The sequence below is a fragment of the Ranitomeya variabilis genome, chromosome 7 (genome assembly GCF_051348905.1).
Source record: "Ranitomeya variabilis isolate aRanVar5 chromosome 7, aRanVar5.hap1, whole genome shotgun sequence".
NCBI lineage: Eukaryota > Metazoa > Chordata > Amphibia > Anura > Dendrobatidae > Ranitomeya > Ranitomeya variabilis.
In genome coordinates this window covers 205,311,949-205,337,622 of record NC_135238.1, presented here as the reverse complement: position 1 = coordinate 205,337,622, position 25,674 = coordinate 205,311,949, and the positions used below count along the sequence as shown (strand labels likewise).

The window sequence follows — 25,674 nt, the reverse complement described above, 5'->3', positions numbered from 1 at the left end:
ACTCCATTGTCACAGGGCTCTTCATACCTCCGGTCTTGGGATCGGTGGAAACCCTATGATCGGACCCCCGGCCATCAGGCAGTTATACCTTATCCCATGGATGGAGGACAACTCCCAAACTTGAGAATACGCCTGTAGTCTGATACGTCTCTCTTCCATATTTCCATATAAACTTTGCAGACAAGTAGAGCTTTTACTGAGCTAGTTAATCTTTATTAAAATCTTGTAACTATCTCCTTTCCAGAGCACGTAGCATGGAGGCAAGGGTGTAACTATAATAGGAGCAGGGGTTGCAATTGAACCCAGGCCTTGGAGCCTAGGGTGTCCCAAATGGTCTTTTTGTCCCTTATAAACTGATTATTACTATTAAAGAATTGCAATAGTTGGAGTCATATTGGGGATTTTGCATTGGCGCCACTGCTTGGAGGGAACAAACTCTCCTATCAGAATATCAAAACAAGCTCACTGATGGATTCTCAGTTAACTCATTCTGCAGTGATTGTATTATGCAGCCATCCAAACACACACATCTGCATTGGAGATGTACCATATATTTAGTCAAGTACGTACCGTAGCTTAATTTTGTATCTACGCTGGGGCGATAAAAAAGGCAGTTGCGAGGGTTGTTCAATTCTTGACAATTCTGATTAGCTGCACGCTGTCTACATAATGGAGGTACTGCTGCAACTGCAGTGTGGCTCCATTGAAGTGAATGGAATAACAAGGCATTTTCCATCACTATCACTAATATATACAGCTCTGGCAAAAATTAAGAGACCACTGCTAAGTGTTCAGTTTGTGTGATTTTTCTCTTTATAGGTATATTTTAGAGTAAAATCTAAATTGATCTTTTATTCTATAAACTTCTGACAGCATGTCTCTGAATTTCCAAGCAATACATGTTGTAATTTTGTCCGAAAAGGAGAAATGGTCAAAATTAAAAAAAAACAAACACACAAACAAACAGTGCTTTCAGACCTCAAATAATGCAAAGAAAACAAGTTCATAATCATTTAGAAACAACAATACTAATGTTTTAACTCAGGAAGAGCTCAGAAATCAGTATTTTGTGGAATATCCATGATTTTTAATCACAGCTTTCAGGCGTCTTGGCATGCTTTCCACCAGTCTTTCACACTGCTTCTGGCACAAAAGTATAAGCAGTTCTTTGTTTGATGGCTTGTGAGTCACTATCCATCATCCTCTTGATTACATTCCAGAGGTTTTCAGTAGGGTTCAGGTCTGGAGATTGAGCTGCCCATGACAGGGTTTTGATGTGGTGGTCTCGTAATTTTTGCCAGAGTTGTAGATGGCATGCAAGTGAACCGAGCACATGAGCGTGCAGTGCTCACCGTGTGGTGCACCTCCATCAGATCCCCACCGATCGAATATTGATGACCTTTCCTAAGGACAGACCACCGATATTCTCAATGGGAAAGACTTTGGCACAGTGGTTTCCATGTTGCGCTATTGTCCACGCAAGGTGGAGTCTGCAATGGGTTAGGCTAAACTAAATCCTGTAATAATGAAGCCTAACACTAGATCAGATGACAGCAGCATATCTCATGGTGGGAGATCATTGTCTTCTGAGGCTTTGTTACAACTGCGACCGCAGGTGCAGCCTAGCCGACGCCTCCACGTCACCAGACTATGACGACATGGGGTGAGCGTCCCAAGTGGGAACGAAATGTGGACCCACTGGACCACATAGAGTATCCTGGACCTACCCAGACTAGGGAAGGGCAGCGAGCAGGGTCGGTGGCAGCTGAGCATGTGGTCAAGTTGGTGATATGCAGAACTAGATTACACTGCACGGCTTCAGGTATGAAGAAACAAAGTTTACTTAAATGAAAACACAGTACATAAACAAAACTTAATGATGCCAGGATCCCGATTCTGCACATCAAGTAAGGGTACACGGGATAACAGGCTCAGGATAACTGACGAAGGCAAGAGGACATCACGGGTTGATGCAGTCCAGGGTTATAGGCACGGGCATACTAGGACGGCCTCTCTCAGGCCTCAGGCGCAGCACAAGCTCAGCAGGAGAACATCAGACACCGACCTCGGAGAGACTTCAGACGATGGCAGGGGTCATCACGGGTTCATCTGGCACAGGCATACTAGGACGGCATCTCTCTCAGGCGTAGCACAGGCTCAGCAGGAGAACATCAGACACCGACCCAGGATAGACGTCATCACAGGGTGGATCCCGGGGAACCGACGGAACAACGGGTCAGAGGCAGGACATCAGGACACAGCCTGGACATCAGGTCATCGGACACAGGCTGGACATCTGGACACAGGCTGGACCTCAGGACATCGGGTCATCAGACACAGGCTGGACATCTGGACACAGGCTGGACATCTGGACACAGACTGCACCTCAGAACACAGGATAGACATCTGGGACACTGGCGTGGCAGCCCAGGTCATTCTCTACATCAGGACATCAGGGACACCGGATAGTAGTGATGTGTCGTTCGCGAACGAGCCGACACAAAGAGCCGGCTCCCTGCTGTGAAAGATGGGAGCCGGCACACCAGTGAGAGCCACTAAAATTCCTGAATGGCTCTCACTGGGCGTAAAATCCCGAGCTTCGGCATGTGTAACTCCACCCACCTGAGCAAAACCCCGCCCACTCTTCAATTTAATTGGCTCTAAAGAAGTGGGCGGAGTTTCTGCGGTAGGTGGGCGGAGTTTCGGACCCTGAATAGATATTCAATAGGGATCCTTTTAGGATCCAAAAAGAGCCGGTTCATGAGCCGAAAGAGCCGGCTCTTTTTGGTGAGCGGAGCCATGAGAGCCGGATCACCAAAAAGAGCCGGACTGCCCATCACTACCGGATAGGCATCTGGGACACTGGCGTGGCAGCCCAGATTATCGGTTACATCAGGACATCTGGGACACTGGTGTGGCAGTCCAGGTCATCGGCTGGGACACGGATGGCACAGGACCAGGCAGCAGTGGTCATCAGGATCCTAGCTACGGCCGTCAGGCTCCAGGCATCGGACCTAGGAAGGAACTCGAGCGGGATGCTGCAAACACTGCTGGACTGGACCTGGGCCGGACAGAGTTAGCACTGCATAGCAGGCTGAGCACAGCATAGTAAAAGCTCGGCAAGAACACTTTAAAAGATGAGCCCAGGAAGTTCAGTCACTGGGTATGGGGTGTCAGACACAAAAGGACTTCAGGAACACAATACAGAGGACACAGTTCAGACAGGGTCAGGTACTGGATATGCAGCCTCCAGGATAGGCGGATCTGGATACTCTGCCCCCAGAACAGGCAGAAAAATGAGACACAAATGGATCTGGGTACTCTGCTCCCAGAGCAGGTGGAAAAAACGAGACACAAACGGATCTGGGTACTCTGCCCCCAGAGCAGGCGGAAAAACAAGATACTAACGGATCTGGGTACTCTGCCCCCAGAACAGGGGGAAAAACAGGTTTCAGCTCTCCCAGAACAGACTGCAGACAGAACGGGAGCTAGATCCCTCACACACAAGGCAAGACTCAGAAACGCAACGCAATGCTCTGGCCATGCCGAACAGGAAAGAGATAGTTTATATAGGAGCTGCCCCTCAGTGATAGGCTGAGGAAGCAACACAGGTGCACACACAAACCCTAATAAAAGCAGGGAAAGTGTGGCCGCGCACACCCTAAGCACAAACAGAAACCATTACAGCACAGTCAGCACAGGAACTGTGGCTTAGGGCACCTGGCAGGGACTGCAAGCCTGAACACACGTGGAAGTCATGCACCAGCTGCAGAGTTCCTCACAAACCACGGATAGCTTTCACAGCGGCAGCCAGGGACCACACATGCGGGTGGTCATGCAGCAGAGCAAAGACATCACAACACATGTGCAGCTACGCAGCGGGGCAGGGAACTGAGCAGCGTCCACACAGGTAACAGACAACAGTATCCCTGCACATTAGGAGGAGAGGAGCAAGGGTTAAAGCAGAGACATGCAGAGTAAGCCGAAGAAACAAGGTATAAACCCACCGGCATTACAGACTTATTTTTGGCCTGGATTTTTCTGGAATGCTGCTTCAACCTAGAAAATGTCAGCTTTAAGACAGATGCATTTAAACACGTCCAAAACTGAATATTTGGCTTCAGGGTCCTGTTCTGGCGACGTCACAAAAATGCTCGTGCCCATTGATTCACTGAAAAGTGCAGAACTTTTGTAAAACTGGCTCTACAACTTTGTTTCCTTTGCACCCTTTGATGAAAGAAGCCGGATCTAAGCTCACGTCTTGGTAAGTAATTGTAACCCTTCAGTTTAGTCCCTGGAAAATCAGCTCCATCACTGGACAGAAAAGGGCCCCTGTTGAAAAGCAATATATGGGCATTTACAGTCCAAGAGGTCCTAAAAGTGCAAAATTGGGCCCCTTACCTCTTGGGCCCTTGGGTGGCCACATAGATTGCACCAATGATTTGTGAACTCCATCTTGAAGCCACTTTAAGGATTATATAATCTAAATACCTCTACGGCAAGTCCCATATGTAGTATGAGATTAGACATTGCTGACTTTAATCTGCAGATTCTGGATTTTTGAGCCAAAGCTGACAGTCACTTGCAAAAACTGCTTTAATCTTCAGCTTCCACAGCCCATATATATGTGTTATAGCTGTAACCCATTGATAGTGCGGGGCTCACTTTGCCCAGTGCCATCCGGATGTGTTATTTTTGCTTTGCTTTAGGCAAGACTTCATAACCAGTTTTGTTATTATGGGCTGTGAACATGTATTTTTATATATATATATATATATATATATATATATATATATATATATATATATATATATATATATATATATATATATATATATATATATATATATATATATATATATATATCGTACAGACCAAAAGTTTGGACACACCTTCTCATTTAAAGATTTTTCTGTATTTTCATGACTATGAAAATTGTATATTCACACTGAAGGCATCAAAACTATGAATTAACACATGTGGAATTATATACTTAACAAAAAAGTGTGAAACAACTGAAAATATGTCTTATATTCTAGGTTCTTCGAAGTAGTCACCTTTTGCTTTGATGACTGCTTTGCACACTCTTGGCATTCTCTTCGTGAGCTTCAAGAGGTAGTCACCGGAAATGGTCTTCCAACAATCTTGAAGGAGTTCCCAGAGTAGATTATTTTATTTGTAGCCACTAGGGATGAGCGATCACTAAAATGCTCGGGTGCTTGTTGCTCGGGTCGAGCAAATTGGAATACTCCGGTCCTCCACCTGAGCAACGAGCCCAATGTAAGTCTATGGGAAACCCGAGTATTTTTACCACCATACCCCCGGGGGTCCTTTTAAGGTCTGAAAATGATGGAAACACTGCTCAAGTGACACGGGGAGATCATGGGGATCGCCTTTGGAAGCATTTCTGACTCTTAGGTCACAGCTGTAAGCAATGTTGTCAGAGTTTCACGCTATTTTTACAGGTGCACCAAAAAACATACAAAAATGAAACCAAAATGGATTTTGCTGGGAAATATGTTAAGGTACATCCTTTCCAGGGTAAAGACTTGTATATAAGGCAAAATAATTAACCCCAGACCCAAATGATCCTCCACCACTTGGGCTATGTTCACATGCAGCGTTTTTGATGCGTTTTTCAACTTTAACATTGCTTTCAACCAATACAAATGCATTCACTGGGAAATGTCATTGTAACGTTTAACAGCTCTAGCTGGGCATGTGGTGTGTGACACATAAGCAGACTAGTGATGAGTGAATATACTCGTTACTCGAGATTTCTCGAGCACGCTCGGGTGACCTCCGAGTACTTTTTGGTGCTCGGAGATTTAGTTTTCATCGCCGCAGCTAAATGATTTACATCTGTTAGCCAGCATAAGTACATGTGGGGGTTGCCTGGTTGCTAGGGAATCTCCACATGTAATCAAGCTGGCTAACAGATGTAAATCATTCAGCTGAGGTGAGGAAAACTAAATTTCCGAGCACTAAAAAACACTCGGAGGTCACCCCAGCGTGCTCGGGAAATCTCGAGTAACGAGTATATTCGCGCATCACTAAAGCAGACCCATCTTGTTTCATTTCTGAAGGAGGGACTCTTAAAATCACAAAGCCTATTTTTAGAAGGGCATCAGGTGGCATTAATATTCTTAAAGGGCCAGTATTAAGCAGTGGGTCTCCTAAGCTGTTATTGCCTATGCAGTGAGTGGCTGGGGTGCCAAGAATTACAACGCACCACAATGCCCCTTTCACGAGAGGTACAGGAGGGCTTCCTGAAAAAATGTTGCATTGAATGCAAGGCTTGGCCTGCTATCAAGTCATATGCACCCCAATAAGCCTTTGAACCCAGGTACTTGATAGCCACAGGAAAACCCACTTCACAGTCTTCAGTTGGTCCTGCCATACAGTTTCCTTATGCATTGAATGCAAGGGCCGCCTTGACCCAAATTTGCTTGCACCCCAATCCCTCTTGGAAGAAACATGGAGGAGGGCCTCCTAAACAAAACTGCCCCATTACCAAGGAGTGTGTCTGGCTGACAAACATTTCCCCATAGGGGTTACAGTTTTAAAAAATATTTATAGGTATCATAGACACCCTTGCCCAAAAATTGAATGGCTGTAGCAGCATACAACATGTTCACCATGGTGTTCTAGTGGCGGCGAATGATGATATGTGGAGGAAGGCATTATTAAAAACTAGAAAAAAAATCAGAGAAAAAAGCAGAGATGTTTACCTGCTGAAGCCTCCAAACAAATGCACTAGCAGGGCGCATCGGACCCGATTAATGATGGCAAAAACATTGCCATCATTAATCGGGTCCGATGCGCCCTGCTAGTGCATTTCTTTGGAGGCTTCAGCAGGTAAACATCTCTGTTTTTTTCTCTGTGATTTTTTTCAATTTTCTGGAGGATTTTTAAGTCCTCTTTTTGTGTCTGTGAGCTTTTACTCAATGTTTAGCGTTAGGACTGGCAAAATGTAAGGACCCTTGACCCGGGTTGCCAGCTTACGTATTGAGGCCCCAATATAAACTAATACCTTACATACATTGATATGTGGGTTTTTTTGCACTTTATCTTGCAGGGCGCAGTCGGACCAAGATGGCTCTGTAAACTGTAGGCCTCTATTCACACAGCATGCATTTTGTAGCACTGGGCGGCCCGCCTGTATGTGCGTTAGTAATAGGCTGTAAACCAGATGCTCTGCATTGCCTTTGTGAACAATGCCACAAACAGACTATTATCTCTTATCTTTTTGTGCACTAATGCCAAACAACCAATACTGGATTGAAAGTGGTTGTTTCATCGGTATTTTTTGCACCTGTTTTTTGCCATCATTATTCGGGTCCGATGCGCCCTGCTAGTGCATTTGTTTGGAGGCTTCAGCAGGTAACCATCTCTGCTTTTTTTTCTGTGATTCTTTTCAATTTTCTGGAGGATTTTTAAGTCCTCTTTTTGTGTCTGTGAGCTTTTACTCAATGTTTAGCGTTAGGACTGGCAAAATGTAAGGACCCTTGACCCGGGTTGCCAGCTTACGTATTGAGGCCCCAATATAAACTAATACCTTACATACATTGATATGTGGTTTTTTTTGCACTTTATCTTGCAGGGCGCAGTCGGACCAAGATGGCTCTGTAAACTGTAGGCCTCTATTCACACAGCATGCATTTTGTAGCACTGGGCGGCCCGCCTGTATGTGCGTTAGTAATAGGCTGTAAACCAGATGCTCTGCATTGCCTTTGTGAACAATGCCACAAACAGACTATTATCTCTTATCTTTTTGTGCACTAATGCCAAACAACCAACACTGGATTGAAAGTGGTTGTTTCATCGGTATTTTTTGCACCTGTTTTTTGCCATCATTATTCAGGTCCGATGCGCCCTGCTAGTGCATTTGTTTGGAGGCTTCAGCAGGTAACCATCTCTGCTTTTTTTTCTGTGATTCTTTTCAATTTTCTGGAGGATTTTTAAGTCTTCTTTTTGTGTCTGTGAGCTTTTACTCATTATTAAAAACTAGGCCCAATGTTAAGGAGCGGGTCTCCTAGACTTGTAATGCCCATACATGAAGTGCATGGGCTGACAAACATTTCCCCATGGGGTTACAGTTTTAAAAATTTATTTATGGGTATCATAGACACCCTTGCCCAAAAATTGAATGGCTGTAGCAGCATACAACATGTTCATCATGGTGATCTAGTGGTGGAGAATGAGGAAACATTGATGAAGGCCTCATTAAAAACTAAGCACAATACACACTAGTGACTGTTTTTTTTTTTTAAGTAAAAGATGAGCGGACGAGCAAGATCCTGGGCCCGCGGCAGAGCTAGTGTGCAGGGGCAGGCCTCACAAAGACCACCTGGACAGGTGCAGCAGCCCCAAGGACTCCGGCCAGCAGTCAGATTTCAGCAGCCAGCACCTGAGCCTTTGCTAGTCGGAAGAGGGTGCCAGAGAGATCCGCCGGCAACAGAGAGACCATCGCCCGAGGATCTGCAGGTGTCAGCCGAACTTGCAGAAGTGTCTATTGGGGAACGGGGCGGCCGTAGGCGTGACTTCCATGCAGAGCCGGACTGGCCATCGGGCCGCTCAAGTGTGCCGCTGTCAGCACACTCCCCCCGCTGTCAGCACACTCCCCCTGCTGTCAGCACACTCCCGGCCCCGCATTCAACTATACCGGCATCATAGACGCCGGTACAGTTGAATGCAATGATGGAGGAGAGAGCGTCCGCTGTTGCTCCCTTTCCCATCATTCACCGTTCTGCCTCTGACACTGCAGGTGCGCGATGTCGTCCTATCATCGTGTACCTGCTGTGTGTCGGGTGGGCAGACTGCAGCTGCTGAGACCAGAGCCGGGATCAGTGCGGGGCACGAGGAGAAGTGAGGAGAGTGTTTTGCTTTTTTTTTTGCCTTTTTTTAATATATCAATGAGTGATAACTGGATTGTGGGGCTATTGGGGGCTGTGCTGTATTACATTCTATGGGGGCTTGCTGTATTACATTTTTCTATGGGGGCTGTGCTGTATTACATTCTATGGGGGCTTGCTGTATTACATTCTTCTATGGGGGCTGTGCTGTATTACATTCTATGGGGGCTGTGCTGTATTACATTCTATGGGGGCTGGCTGTATTACATTCTGTGGGGGCTGTGCTGTATTACATTCTATGGGGGCTGTGCTGTATTACATTCTATGGGGGCTGGCTGTATTACATTCTATGGGGGCTGTGCTGTATTACATTCTATGGGGGCTGGCTGTATTACATTCTATGGAGGCTGTGCTGCATTACATTCTATGGGGGCCAAGCTGCATTACATTCTATGGGGCTGGCTGCATTACATTCTATAAGGAAGGGCTGTATTACATTCTATGGGGGCTGTGCTGTATTACATTCTATGGGGGCTGTGCTGTATTATATTGTATGGGGGCTGTGCTGCATTACATTCTATGGGGGGCTGTCTTACATTCTATGGGGAGGGCTGTATTACATTCTGTGGAGGGGGGAGCGGGCTGTATTACATTCTATGGGGAGGGCTGTATTACATTCTATGGGGGCTGTATTACATTCTCTAGGGGCTACATTATATTCTATGGGGGTCTGTATTATATTCAATGGGGAGGTGGGCAGTATTATATTCTATGGGGGGGCTGTCTTACATTCTATGGGGTGCTGTATTATATTCTATGAGGGACTGTATTATATTCTTTGGGGGGCTGTATTACATTCTATGGGGAGGGCTGCATTACATTCTATGGGGGCTGTATTACATTCTCTAGGGGCTACATTATATTCTATGGGGGTCTGTATTATATTCAATAGGGAGGTGGGCAGTATTATATTCTATGGGGGGCTGTCTTACATTCTATGGGGTGCTGTATTATATTCTATGAGGGACTGTATTATATTATTTGGGGGGCTGTATTACATTCTCTGAAGGGCTACATTATATTCTATGGGGGGCTGTATTATATTCTATGAGGGGTGATTGCATCATACTCTATGAGGGGGCTGCATTATATTCTATGGGGAGCTGCATTATACTATATGAGGAGGGCTGCATTGTATTCTATGGAGAAGCTACATTCTATGGGGGGCTGCATTATGCTCTATGAGGGGGCTACCATATATTATATATGCAGGGGCTGCATTATACTATATGAGGGGGCTGCATTATATTCTTTGGGGGTTTAGATTATACAAATGGGGCTACAATATATTCTGTAGGGTGGCTGCATTATACTCTGGGGTGGCATCATTATACTATATGTGGGCTGCGTTATACTGTATCGAGGACTATGGAGAATACATTATATGAAGAACTATGGGGTGCATTATACTATGGGAAGTGAATTGTAATACATGGATGACAATGGCGGGGCATTATACTATATGGAGCACTATGAGGAATGTATTATACTATTTGGAGGACTGAGGAGTGTATTATACTATATGGAGGACTGTGGCAGTACATTATACTATATGGTGGACTGAGGAGTGTATTATACTATATGGAGGAATTGCAGTGTATTTTAATATATGGAAGACTATGAGGAGTGTATTATACTATATGGAGGAATTGCAGTGTATTCTAATATATGGAGAATAGTGTTGAGCATTCCGATACCGCAAGTATCGGGTATCGGCCGATACTTGCGGGTATCGGAATTCCGATACCGAGATCCGATACTTTTGTGGTATCGGTATCGAAACAACATTAATGTAAAAATGTGTAAAAGAGAGAATTAAAATAAAAAATATTGCTATACTCACCTCTCCGACGCAGCCTGGACCTCAGCGAGGGAACCGGCAGCGTTGTTTGCTTAAAATTCGCGCGTTTACTTCCTTACGTGAAGTCCCGGCTTGTGATTGGTCGCGTGCCGCCCATGTGGCCGCGACGCGACCAATCACAGCAAGCCGTGACGTAATTTTAGGTCCTTCAGGATTTTAAAATTACGTTCTGGCTTGTGATTGGTCGCGTCGTGGTCACATGGGCGACGCGACGAATCACAAGCCGGGACGTCACGGGAGGCAGGACACGCGCGCATTTTAAAATGCGCGCGTGTCCAGCCTCCCGTGACGTCACGGCTTGTGATTCGTCGCGTCGCCCATGTGACCACGACGCGACCAATCACAAGCCAGAACGTAATTTTAAAATCCTGAAGGACCTAAAATTACGTCACGGCTTGCTGTGATTGGTCGCGTCGCGGCCACATGGGCGGCACGCGACCAATCACAAGCCGGGACTTCACGTAAGGAAGTAAACGCGCGAATTTTAAGCAAACAACGCTGCCGGTTCCCTCGGTGAGGTCCAGGCTGCGTCGGAGAGGTGAGTATAGCAATATTTTTTATTTTAATTCTTTCTTTTACACATTAATATGGATCCCAGGGCCTGAAGGAGAGTTTCCTCTCCTTCAGACCCTGGGAACCATCAGGAATACCGTCCGATACTTGAGTCCCATTGACTTGTATTGGTATCGGGTATCGGTATCGGATTGGATCCGATACTTTGCCGGTATCGGCCGATACTTTCCGATACCGATACTTTCAAGTATCGGAAGGTATCGCTCAACACTAATGGAGAACTATGAGGAGTGTATTATACTATATGGAGGAGTGTATTATACTATATGGAGGACTGAGGAGTGTATTATACTATATGGAGGACTGAGGAGTGTATTATACTATATGGAGGACTGAGGTGCACATTATAATATATGGAGGACTATTGGGTATATTATATTAAGCAAGCAAAATGCTGCCTATTCATCGAGTGATTGGATTGTTTATGTGGGAACAGAAATCCTTGTTCTCAGCAGCACATCACCGCTGTAAACTGTAGTTGTGCTGCTGATAACATGATACTGTATGGGGACAGATTGATCTAATTGTGATTGTTCTGTTCCCTTCATTCTTTCTCAGTTGGTGTAAAGAGGCCAGGGAACAAGCGAACGACTTCAGTATTGTCGATCACACTCGTTTAGCGGCCTGAGATCAGCGCATGTAAATACAGCAGAAATGCTTCGCAGGGAGACGAGGCAAGGATGATGACAGTTGTAGTTGGCACCCGACGCCTGGGAATAGCGCTAACTCTACTGCTTTTCCCAGCCGCCAAAGCATTTCATTCTGGTATGTGTAATGATTTTTAGGGTTGATGTCAGCTGCATAATGTCAGCTGCTATCAATCCCTGGTGTAAGTAATGGAGAGGTGTCTATCAGACATCCCCACTATTAGCCCAGACCTGGCGAGACCCAGCGACTCTGAAGAGTGGTGACGTAGTAACAATACCGCTCTTCACAGTCGCCGAGCTCAGCGCAAGACCCGGAATATCTGAAGAGCGGTGACGTTACTGATGTCACCGCTCTTCAGAGTCACCGGATCTCGTGCTGCGCAGCGGAACCAAAAGGTTCCATAGCCTTTGGTCGTCTCATCCCTTCATTATCTACGAGATCCAGTTATGTACAGTAGGTAAAGTAGCGGCTTTTCTTGGTACTGCAACTAAAAGCAATAAATAGGACCGAGCTGTAATGCTGGATACAGCTGTGATCATATGTTATATAGTCGTGTTACACTCCCCTCACTTCTTGTAATCTACAAGTGTACAAAGATATTATACAGTCACCATGTGACAAGTGGGCCTGTGTGACTACAAATGCCAGGGCTGAATTTTAGTAAAAGAAACAAAAGAAAAAGACACTGCTATAAAAGAATGCACACCATGAATTTTATATGAACATACAAAACACTTTATTGGCATAAACAATAAAAACAATTAAAATCAATACGTCACTACGGACCGTCTGGACAACCGATATATATCTATATATGCACCCAATAGTATATAGCCTGTCAATAAATCACATATATTTAGGCAGTTATAATAATAGCATCCTACCTAGCGGCTCATGGGGAATCTAAATAACCACAAAAAAGCTCCCATATACATAGTGGGACATAAGTACGGGCTATAAGGGCATAGTACCCACAGCAAGATGCAACCCACCTATGTTGAGACAAGCTGAAGTGTCCAGGGGACCGAGTGGACCGTGACCCCACGCGTATCGCCTCCCGAATGAGGCTTCGTCAGGGGAAGTACCTAGCCTACCAATATAACAGTGTATATATACATGCATCATTAATGCCTTAAGCACCTACCGGTGTGTCAAAAAGTCGTAACACGGGGGCGAGGCTAGCACATCACTCCCCGCCGGAAGTGGCATGCCCCAGAAGGCCTAGCGGTGAAAGACATAGAGCGCCTGCGCGCGTAAAAGATAGACACCAGCATAGGAATCGCGCATGCTCAGTAGAGTGCGAAGTACGGAGGAGTGTACTCAAAAGTATTAAAGAATAAAGTGCACGCCGCTCCAGTGCACGTGCATAGACCTACAATTGGATCGCGTGTGTGCCATAGAATCCAGGGAGGCATTATCAAGGATGAAACAAACAGGAAGCAACCCCCGTGAGGGATAGAATGGTGTTATGATAATATGTATGCGTACCCATGGGATCCCGGCCAAGAACCGCCAGGATAAGAGATCCAATCTGATCAGTTTGTCTGTATGACCACAATAAGAGAACAAAATACATGAATAAATTGGCGCACATACGAGATATGTCATCGGAAAAACAATGACACATATGTGCCCACATATAAGTGGAATAAGCGACCCCACTGCGTGCGCCTGGGTATAATTCCCGAGCACACGCAGTATGGGAGTACCTATTGGACAGTTTCTAAGAACAAGGAGGAACTGTACACATGATGATGATTTCAGGTCGGAGGCCCTGGCATTGACTTCTCGGTTCAAGGAGAGAAATTATCCCCAGAAGTGTATATCCTCGGCATTTCAGAGGGCAAGAACCCAGACACAGGAATCGTTATTGAACACGGTACGTAAGGTACGGGACAATGTGCCTAGGTTTATAACTAATTATAATACTCATTGGGCACAATTGGGAAATATCTTACGTAGGCATTGGGGTATTCTTACCACGGATTTGAATACTTCCAATGTTGTGGGTAAGCATCCTCTTCTTGTAGCCAGGAGGGCACCCAATTTGAGAGACCTCCTGGTTCAAAGCCATTATAGACGACAGACCACCCGTCTTAACCGTGGATTGAGGCTTAGAGGCTCCTTTCCCTGTGGAGACTGCAATGTTTGTCCCCATATGGGTCCAACCAGGGAAAATTTTCAAAACCCCATTGATGGCTCAATATACAAGCTTGGGGGATACATCAATTGTAAGACTAGATGTGTCATTTATGCCCTTATCTGTCCATGCAAGATGGTCTATGTGGGCCAGACCTCTCAGGAATTGAGACGGAGGGTCCAAAAACACTTCTCCACAATACAATTGGCCAGAAGTGATTCTGAGAAAGGGAGGACCCTGACCCCGGTAGCGGCCCATTTTTTAGCATACCATTCATGCAGTGTAACCAATACACGGGTGGTTGGACTGGAAAAAGTTTCTATGTCAGAGAGGGGGGGCTCCCCTAAGAAACGTTTACTTCAAGTTGAATCGCGGTGGATTTTTAATTTGGGATCTGTCACTCCTACAGGTCTAAATGAAGAGCTTTTATTCACCGGTTTCCTTGGTTAAAACTATGAATTGGAGGACTATTGGAACATCTCGTATCACGTGGAGTTGAAGCAATGAGGGACAAATGTATGGGACTATTGGAACATCTCGTATCATGTGGAGTTGAAGTAACAATGGATAAATATATGGGCCCCAGGATACATACCAAGCAAACACTGTATATGGACTTTTTGGGGATTTTTTGCTTTAGGACTTTTTATGGAATTTGTAGCATTGATCTTGTCATATATGGTCTGGCTTTGGCTCATGGGGGGTAACTCAGATGACCTTGATCGGCTCATGGGGATGGATACAATATGTGTGTTTTTTGATATGTGGGATGGACCCAAATGGGCCGTCTTGGGCACATATTCCCAAGGCCTTCTGGTTAGGATGGGTTGGTTCAATTTATGAGCCCCCTTGGTCCTGACATTATATATGGGCCTTCTTTTTCTTCCCTTTTTCTTTCTCTCCCCTTCCTTTTTTTTTTTTTCCCCCCTTTTAAAAAGTACCCTCCCGTTATTCCTATATCCTTTATTCGTATTGGTCTTAGAGAATTGATAACTAGGTCATTTTAGAACCTTTAGTGGACAATGTAGTATATATTATATACAGTATAATTCTATCTCATAGGAAGTACAACGTTTGTTCATAGAAGTACATTATAAACTTTTACTCACATTTTTGATATATTATGAGCAATAAATAAATATTTATAACATGGATTGCTTTATATTATCATTTAATTATAGTGGTGTATGATGTATGCTTTACCCCCCCTTTTAGGGTGATATGAGAAACTTTGCCGTGGTTACATGACCTGGATGGTACTGTGTATACATGTGGTTCATATGTGCTGGGTATATATGGTCGTGACTATACAGGGATAATGTGATTATGTGTACCTGTGGGGAGCTGTTGTGGTGTTTGCAGGTAGGTGTGGATCCTGGTGTGTGGTGTGGTGATATCTGTGACATTGGTTGGGTTGTTCCACACACCTTTTTGGTCCATATTAAAGCATTAATACATCTTATCTAATATATAATTGCCTAGAATACTACTTCCTGCAATTTGTGCCAACTTCCGTGGCTTTGTCCGGAGCTAATGTCCGGAGCTAATGTCCGGAGATAATGTCCGGAGATAATGTCCGGAGCTAATGTCCGGAGATAAGTGACGTCACCAGTGTCCTACACCCAGGCAGAGCACAGGGGCCCCAGGCAGCATATGAGGCCCCAGGCAGAGCACAGTGGCCCCAGGCAGAGCACAGGGGCCCCAGGCAGCATATGGGGCCCCAGGCAGAGCACAGTGGTCCCAGGCAGAGCACAGGGGCCCCAGGCAGCCTATTGGGCCCCAGGCAGAGCACAGTGGCCCCAGGCAGAGCACAGGGGCCCCAGGCAGCATATGGGGCCCCAGGCAGAGCACAGGGGCCCAAGGCAGCATATGGGGCCCCAGGCAGAGCACAGTGGCCCCAGGCAGAGCACAGGGGCCCCAGGCAGAACATGGGGCCCCAGGCAGAGCACAGGGGCCCCAGGCAGAGCACAGGGGCCCCAGGCAGCATATGGGGCCCCAGGCAGAGCACAGGGGCCCCAGGCAGAGCACAGGGGCCCCAGGCAGCATATGGGGCCCCAGGCAGAGCACAGGGGCCCCAGGCAGAGCACAGGGGCCCCAGGCAGAACATGGGGCCCCAGGCAGAGCACAGGGGCCCCAGGCAGCATATGGGGCCCCAGGCAGAGCACAGGGGCCCCAGGCAGCATATGGGGCCCCAGGCAGAGCACAGTGGCCCCAGGCAGCATATGGGGCCCCAGGCAGAGCACAGTGGCCCCAGGCAGAGCACAGGGACCCCAGGCAGCATATGGGGCCCCAGGCAGAGCACAGTGGTCCCAGGCAGAGCACAGGGGCCCCAGGCAGCTTATGGGGCCCCAGGCAGAGCACAGTGGCCCCAGGCAGAACATGGGGCCCCAGGCAGAGCACAGTGGCCCCAGGCAGAGCACAGGGGCCCCAGGCAGAACATGGGGCCCCAGGCAGAGCACAGGGGCCCCAGGCAGAGCACAGGGGCCCCAGGCAGCATATGGGGCCCCAGGCAGAGCACAGTGGTCCCAGGTAGAGCACAGGGGCCCCAGGCAGCCTATGGGGCCCCAGGCAGAGCACAGGGGCCCCAGGCAGCATATGGGGCCCCAGGCAGAGCACAGGGGCCCCAGGCAGCATATGGGGCCCCAGGCAGAGCACAGTGGCCCCAGGCAGAGCACAGGGGCCCCAGGCAGAACATGGGGCCCCAGGCAGAGCACAGGGGCCCCATGCAGAGCACAAGGGGCCCCAGGCAGCATATGGGGCCCCAGGCAGAGCACAGGGGCCCCAGGCAGCATATGGGGCCCCAGGCAGAGCACAGCGATATTTTGGACCACTGTGCGGTGTTTCAGACCCCCTGTGTGATGTCTGGGGCCCTGTTCTTAAGTATATTAAAGATTAAAGTAACGTATATTAAAGTATATTATAGATCAAATTTGACACGTTTATGAGCACCATTGAGTGATATACTCAAGAATGACATAATTTTTCAACATTTTATGGTTTCAAACTGTAAACACTCAGAGTTTTTTTTACTTCAACCAGAAAACCTTAACGGTTCATAAAAAACTTGACTGTTCAGGATATGATAAAAGTCATAGTATTCTGAATCTTTAACTTATAAAGATACCCTTACATGGGGTGATTATTGGTTCCAGAGAGGCTTTCGGCCGATAATCGTACACATGGCTGGTGACAGGACAATACAATATAAACGTTCAAAGGTAAACACTGATAACATTAAAATCTAATATATAATTGCCTAGAATACTACTTCTGGCAATTTGTGCCAACTTCCGTGGCTTTGTCCGGAGATAATGTCTGGAGATAAGTGACATCACCAGCGTCCTACACCCGCTCAGGGTGGACAAAGATATATGCCTTCGTGGTGCGCGGCACTTTTCTGATTGGTTGCCGCCTGCCGCGAGCGACCAATCAGAAATGTGCCGTACTGTCAAGAATTGTCAAGAGCTGGTGAGTGCAGCCATTTTTTGTTCTTTCTTACTATTATTTATTAATTGTATTATTCTTACATTTGAATAAATAAAGTATATATGGATTCTAGACTCCCGATTCTTTAGAATCGGGCTGCCATCTAGTATTATCATAACACCATTCTATCCCTCACGGGGGTTGCTTCCTATTTGTTTCATCCTTGATAATGCCTCCCTGGATTCTATGGCACACACGCGATCCAATTGTAGGTCTATGCACGTGCACTGGAGAGGCGTGCACTTTATTCTTTAATACTTTTGAGTACACTCCTCCGTACTTCGCACTCTACTGAGCATGCGCGATTCCTATGCTGGTGTCTATCTTTTACGCGCGCAGGCGCTCTATGTCTTTCACCGCTAGGCCTTCTGGGGCATGCCACTTCCGGCGGGGAGTGATGCGCTAGCCTCGCCCCCGTGTTACGACTTTTTGACACACCGGTAGGTGCTTAAGGCATTAATGATGCATGTATATATACACTGTTATATTGGTAGGCTAGGTACTTCCCCTGACGAAGCCTCATTCGGGAGGCGATACGCGTGGGGTCACGGTCCACTCGGTCCCCTGGACACTTCAGCTTGTCTCAACATAGGTGGGTTGCATCTTGCTGTGGGTACTATGCCCTTATAGCCCGTACTTATGTCCCACTATGTATATGGGAGCTTTTTTGTGGTTATTTAGATTCCCCATGAGCCGCTAGGTAGGATGCTATTATTATAACTGCCTAAATATATGTGATTTATTGACAGGCTATATACTATTGGGTGCATATATAGATATATATCGGTTGTCCAGACGGTCCGTAGTGACGTATTGATTTTAATTGTTTTTATTGTTTATGCCAATAAAGTGTTTTGTATGTTCATATAAAATTCATGGTGTGCATTCTTTTATAGCAGTGTCTTTTTCTTTTGTTTCTTTTACTGCACTACTACTACTACTGCTATTTGCACCCTCTAAATTGCATATTCTTATGGCTGTGCGCTGGTTTTTTCTGGTATCTCGAGGGCTGAATTTTAGTCCCAGTCCTGCCCTAGTTGCGGACCTACGCTAACTCTTAAAAGCAGGATTCTGACCCTATCTCAGCAGCAGCTCTCTCTATACACGATAAGTCCGGAGCAGAATGCGGCGCCAGGTCTCTTATAGACCTGATGGCGCTGTGCGGCCAGCCAATCACTGTAATACCACAACAAAGATGGCTGCGGCATTACAGTGCATGGCTGACAATCCCTGCACTGTCATTGGCGCTCTAAAGAGCGCCAGAATTGCAGAGCGGAGACCCGAGCTCCCGCCGAATAATCCGGAAATACTCGGTGCTCGCCAAGTACACCGAGCACGTTCGCTCATCACTAGTAGCCACTATATGATCCCAGACTGCACAGCAGGACCCCCCATTATTATGTTCTCCTGCCCTAATAGTGGGTTTTGGATGGAGCTGTCTTCATTAGGTAAGCCCTTTACCTTTACAGTATGTTCACCTGCTCTGCATACAAGTAACTTTCCAGATACTGAAAAATCATGAAATTTCTAACGAGGAGTTTGCTCAACAATTAAAGAATTGATTATACTTTCTATAGGGATGGAAAATGGAAAAAAGGCATAAAACATTTTGAGTCTTCTTGAGTTGTTATTACATAGGGGAAAAATGAATTTGCACAGGAGGTTATTAGTCTGATACACAAGGCACGGTTATGGAGAGAGCAGAACTATCAGATGCACTTGGAACAAAGCCTTCTCCGCAATTAAAAATATTACATTGTTGACCTATCCTTAGACTAGGTCATCAATATCTGTAGAGTAGGGGTGCAACACCCAGAACCCCGGCTGCTCAACCATTCCTGGATCCGGCAGTGGACTGGAAGCTGTCAGTTGGGGAGCTGCACAGAACAGCTCCTTTAATGGTATAGTGGCCTCAGACTGGTACTGTACGTCTGCCCCCTATTGATTTGAATATGAGGCGTATGTGCAGTACCTGGCCACGGCCACTGTTCCAATAATGGCGCTGCGCTGTGCAGCTACACAACGGGGCACTTCTGGCCGCCATCAGCATTGGGAACATCTGATCATTAAAGTGCGGAATGTCGCATCTCCACCACTCAGATATTGATGACCTAGCCTAAGGATGGGCTATCAATGTAAAAGTCATGGACAACTCCTTTAAGGAGATATTATATATAGCACATAGTTGTCATCTCGGGGTCATGTTACAGAGTTTTTCTTCAAGATAGATCTCTAAAAAGACATTTCCTTAAGAATTAAAGTGCAATAATCCATTCCTGCCCCCTCTGATCTCTGCTAAGCATCCTTCTCTGAAGCACAGAGTTGGCCCAATCTTGTACCATTCTCAAAAACCTCGGTGAAAGAACAATATACGGGCCCTCTGCAGCCCAAGAGCTCCTCATAAGGCACAGATCCACCTGCTTTGGAGATGGAAATGATCTTCTCCACCTCTTGGACCCCTGAGCGGCCGAACAGGTTGCACCGATGCGATGTCCGCCCCCCCCCCCCCCCCCCCGATTCTTCTCCAAGAGCTTCTAGAATTCTATCCCTGCAGCCACATCCTCAGGATGACTTCATCTGTTACAGATATCAGTGCTTTCCTAATTGAAACCCTATTATTTCCCCTAATCCGCAGCCAGGCAGGATTTATTGTAATGCTGACGTAGAATTACAACCCTACTATGGTTGAAGTGACCCATGACTTAGAACATAGAGGAACAAGTCCTAGAACTGGACTCCTTGAAATATCCCCCGGCCCAGTTCATAGTATCAGTGGGTTAACTGCTATCTTTAGTCTGTATACATAGGAATAAATCTGATGAATTTCTTCCTATTTTTGGTGCTATGGATTGTTGGGCAAGTAATAGAGCAGCTCATAGAGGACTGGCTGGATAATGCAGCCGCTGCCCATGGTGCTGAACCTCATACTCCCATTTATAGTACCATGCACATACTATGTATATATATATATATATATATTCCTAATTATATATATTGGATTTTACTAGTAATTAATTATTTGTTACTAATTCTATGCATTTCCTACAGAGACATGTTATGTATCTGCAAAGAAATAATGCCAATGCATACAAATCTTAGATAGTCCTATAAGAATAATGACCGTATACTGTATATGATCATTTATTTGTAGATCTTCTATCACACATACTAGATAAATGGAGTCATATCTTTTTTTTTTACAACATACCTAATTTAGTATTTAGTAATATTTGTGGCTGAAGACCAGGATTGCCAACCATCCTGAAATTCCTGTACAGTCCGTTAAAAAAAAAAAAAAAAAAAGGATACTGTTTGCTTCTGTCTGTAAAAAATGGGATGCGTACATCAATTTTGGGAAATTATCGAAGCTTGTCCAGGTATTTTATTGCTGTAATTATCATTTTACAATTTGCAGCTGATGTCTTGATAACAGAATGATGTGCTTGTAGATAAGGATCACTTATAATCTTGCTGATTTATTATGGTTTTCCATTGTGTCCGTAAAAAATGTCGTCTGTCCGTGATTTTTTGATAAGCCGTCCAGAAAAAAATAAAAAAAAAATCAAGTTGGCAACCCTGCTGAAGAGTGCATGTGGAACTAGAAGTATGGCTCGCTGAGACTTATTGTCCCTCATCAGAATAGTGTCAGCTTACTTTCCTTTCATACAAAAGAAATAAACTAATGTGACTCTTGGTTATAATTAATTGCCAAGTCTGATTTATCTGCCAGGCATTGCTTCCTATGAAAAGCCTCAATGTTTTATTAGTGGGATTCTGACGCCCCCTTGTGTCCATTTAGTGATATTGTCAGCTTTTACAGCACTGACATTGGCACACAGGTAGCATTTGGTGATACAGATCAAACCTGTTGGCAGGAGGGAAACTGATATCTTCTTTTATGTAACTGTTACATTGTTTGTATAACTATCAAGAATTTTAAAATTTAGAACTAAAGGATTTAACAGTTTCAGGGGGGAAAAATGATCATGATTTCTATAGGGTTAATGGGGCTGAATGTGAGCAACATGCAAAAATCTAATGTGCAGTAATGGGTCTCCCCTCCCATAACATCATAGGGAAAGAAGAAGAAAAAAAAATATTGATGGTTCTGAGCTGCACATTTCTGGCATTGCAATAAATTCTTCATCTTGTCTGGGAGGGTGGGGGGAGGGTAGATTTCCTTCATCAGCCCCCAGGACACCTGCAGGCAGCAAGGACCCTGCATACGAGTCACGTTAGCCCTTTGGATGATGAGGGTGGCCAACTAATAGCTTCCAGCAGCAGCAGCAGCAGCAGCAGCAGGAGCTGCACTCGCACTGGACTCGGGGAGGCGTCGCACTGACTCATGTCTCTGCTCACACATGAACTGCTTGCCTGGCTCTAAAAGAGAATAGCCAAGTACTTGAGAAGAAGACAGGGCATCCCTAAACCTACCTGCATCCTACTGATTCCACCCATCCAGTCTTCTCCCTGGAGTTCCTATAAGGCACCTGTATCTGGGGATCGAGACTGCAAGATTTAGGATCTCGATGAACTCCTAGCAGATCCCTGCAGGTGGGCAATCACCAGGTGAGCCTCGCCTCCTTCCTTTTCTATAGCTGCATTCTATTGTATCATGTTCTTGTTCTATTATTTGGGGATGTGAAGCTTTAGCTTTTGTTCCCAGCCCAATGGATAAAGCCAGGTAACCTGTTACACCAGCCGCTCTTCTGCCTCCATCCAGGTACGCAGCCTGTTAGGATCAATGGCTTTTAGTTCGGTTCTAGCTAGTTACATTTCTCTGGAAATTAGGGATCTAATGAGAACGAATAGATGTTGTGATAGTAGCAGAAGGAATAGATTACTATATAGATTCACTTCATACGTCACTGTCAAGAAAGGAAGCAATTAATGAATCATTTTAGGGTCAGATAACTCATACAAATAGATCATTGTTTTTTTTGGAATTGGGGCACTCATTACTAATAAGTCAGACTTGTCTTAATTAGATTGGATCTTAATTAGATTTTTTAGACTAGGTTCCATTTATGTGATCTTATAGAATCATTACATATGTGATTAATTCTATTATGTTTGCATTGGACACATTCTGATGATAGAACTCCAATCAGTTTCCTGTTCAGTAGGATCAATCATTTTCTTGATCATTTCACCATTTTCCTTGCTGTCTGGGGTTGGACCTGACACATTCTTGATAGAATTTCAGGAGATTGCATGGTCTGCTGAGCCAGTCTAGTCCTCAGAGAACAGGACTAAAGATACATTTGACTTTAGGCTAGCCCTTTTGTTAGCAGTCCCAGCATAGCCTCGGTGTTCTTCTGTAGCCTTCACGCTGGTGTTCTCCTCCACTTCACATCAAATGAGACTGTTTCAAGCTTAGGTTGGATTCAGGTCATTGTCAACAGGCTCTGAGATTTCCAAGGTCATTCCAGTCCAGGTGGATTTCGTTTCTAAGCCATTCTTCTCTATAAAGTACATTTTCTTTTTCCTTCGAGGTGGATCTCCACAGCTTCCTCTGGACAACCAGAAAGGAGATACTGCTATCAACTAAAGTCAACTAAACAAAGGACTTTGTTACTGGAGAAATGGCTTCTTCTTCTCCACCTTCTTCCAGTGCCAATCAGGACACCAACCCATCCAACCTGCGACCTACAAGTAGGAGACTCATTTTATTTGCACTTATTAGATGAATGCAGCTATGGAAATGTTTAATGTAACAAGGAAAAACTATATAGATGGCATTGCATTATGTGAGAGCCATCTGAAACAATTAAGCATCTCCAGGCTTGATTAAAGGAAATGTGCTGTTATTAGCACTTCAATCATGTCCCTCTTGTTGGTTCTTCTAGGCTTTTAGCGAGTCCTGTTATAATCAACCTGCATTTGGTGATAATTGCAGCTTTTTGGGGGAAAATTGTTGAGCGTTTAAGGGATTATACTTTAGTTGGAGGAGCTGGAAGGAGCTTGTTGTATGCAGATTCATGAGATCTGGTCAGCATAGAAAGTAATTGCAAATATATAAATATATACAGTGTATGTGTACATATACAGAATGTGACATGATGAAAAGAGACAAAAGAAGAGGAACACAGGACAGAGAAGACTGCCAGCCACTCCATAGCCTGACAGGGCTGCAGAGGCTCTGAGGCATGAACACAGGGTCATTATCCTGATTATTGTGGAGCCAGAGAGGATGGAGGCAAAGAGCACAGAGAAATAGGATTTATTGTCATCCCAGGGTTTCCTTTAGATAGATAGATAGATAGATAGATAGATAGATAGATAGATAGATAGATAGATAGATAGATAGATAAATAGATAATGAATTGATTGATAGATAGATATAGATAGATAGATAGATAGATAGATAGATAGATAGATAGATAGATAGATAGATAAATAATAAATAGATAGATACATTTAAGCGTTTCTGCAGATTGTTTGATATCATTCCTATAGTTTTGAAAATTATTATTGCTTTTTCTTTTATATTTAAATGTAATAATAGTAATAATAGTTTTTGAAACAGATTGAAATGTGGGTGTGTGGTGTGAGAATATGTGCTGTTTATGTATGTGTATGTGTGTATATATATATATATATATATATATATATATATATATATATATATATATATATATATGTATATATATATATATATAAAATTGTTGAGCATGTGTGTATAAAACATTGTAGTGTATGCGATCTGTGTGTTTATTTATATGTGTCTGTATGTCATATACGTGTGCTGTCTGTACATGTGTATGTCTATAATATCCAATTGTATTTTATTTAGTTAAATAAATGTTGTTATTTTATTTGTATTTATGTGTGTAGTCTGTGCACTGTATGTTTATATATGCTGGTATGTGATACACTTATATATGATTTGTGTGTACTTAATACGTGTTTGCAATGTGTATGCAATATCTTTGTGTATATTAGTTGTGCATTCCTATGTGTATGCATGGATGCCATATATGTGTCTGTATGTATGTGTGTGTATATATAGTGTGTGCCTCTGTCTGAGCAGTGTGTGTGTCTGCCTGCTGGAGTTGCAGCAGACATGCTCTATTTCTCTCTGTATAGGGTCATAGATTTCTCCCAGATACTTCATTCCATTTGCTGCCCATGTGATGCTGAAAATCACTGTCCCCCAAACCAAACCCTTCCTCCCTCCCCTGGCATAGTGCTGGTCTCTGTACATCTGCATGTTCAACAGCCCCCTGCCCACCCAAACTAGTACTGGTAGAATTAATTAAAACAATTCTCTAATAGCCTCTGTCTTTATAGTTTTTATGGATGTTTTATTAGAAGACACACACCTAATCTATTTCTTTAAATCTGACTTAAATGTCCATATTTCATTATTGCGTGCGGATGATCGAATAAGAACCGCAAAACCTTTATTTGTAGTTAATCATCCTAATGATCATATATTGTAATCACTTGTCTGACGTCAGTACAAAATGACGTCACTGATGCCCATAGATACACACATTGGCTGAAACAAACAGAGCTCCTTGGATTTTCTTGTCAAACTGAAAAGCCAGAAATATGCAATTTATTTAATATCTATCTATCTATCTATCTATCTATCATCTATCTATCTATCTATCTATCTATCTATCTATCTATCTATCTATCTATCTATTATCTAGCTATCTATTATCTATCTGTCTATTTACAGTCTATATTTCTTTCTATCTATCTAATATCTATCTATCCATCTTTCTATCTAATATATATATATATTTCTATCTATTATCTATTTATCTATCTAATATCCATCTATCCTTATCTATATTTATCCATCCATTATCCATCTTTCTATCTAATATCTATATATATTTCTATCTATCTATCTATCTATCTATCTATCTATCTATCTATCTATCTATCTACTTGCCGTTCTATCATCTATCTATCTATCTATCTAATATCTATCTATCCATCTTTCTATCTAATGTCTATATATATATATATATATATATATATATATATATATTTCTATCTATTATCTATTTATCTGTCTATCTATCTATTTATCT

At 44.3% G+C, this 25,674-nt stretch overlaps 1 protein-coding gene across 7 annotated transcripts in view; it reads left to right on the top strand.

The window, feature by feature from the left end:
- Positions 1–3,693: 3,693 nt before the first annotated feature.
- GAD1 (glutamate decarboxylase 1) overlaps positions 3,694–25,674 on the top strand; it is a 103,926-nt gene continuing 81,945 nt past the window's right edge. For 3 of the 7 annotated variants that reach the window (XR_013217790.1, XR_013217791.1, XM_077272730.1), the window contains exons 1-2: positions 21,914–22,192; positions 23,119–23,278. Coding sequence is in view for 4 of the 7 variants with exons in the window: in XM_077272730.1 (XP_077128845.1) it covers positions 23,209–23,278 (70 nt within the window). In the remaining 3 variants the exon portion in view is untranslated. Of the gene's footprint in view, positions 4,265–21,752; positions 22,193–22,238; positions 22,347–23,118; positions 23,279–25,674 lie in introns of those variants that run through there. The other 4 variants (XM_077272732.1, XR_013217789.1, XM_077272733.1 and 1 more) reach the window with 4 other exon arrangements.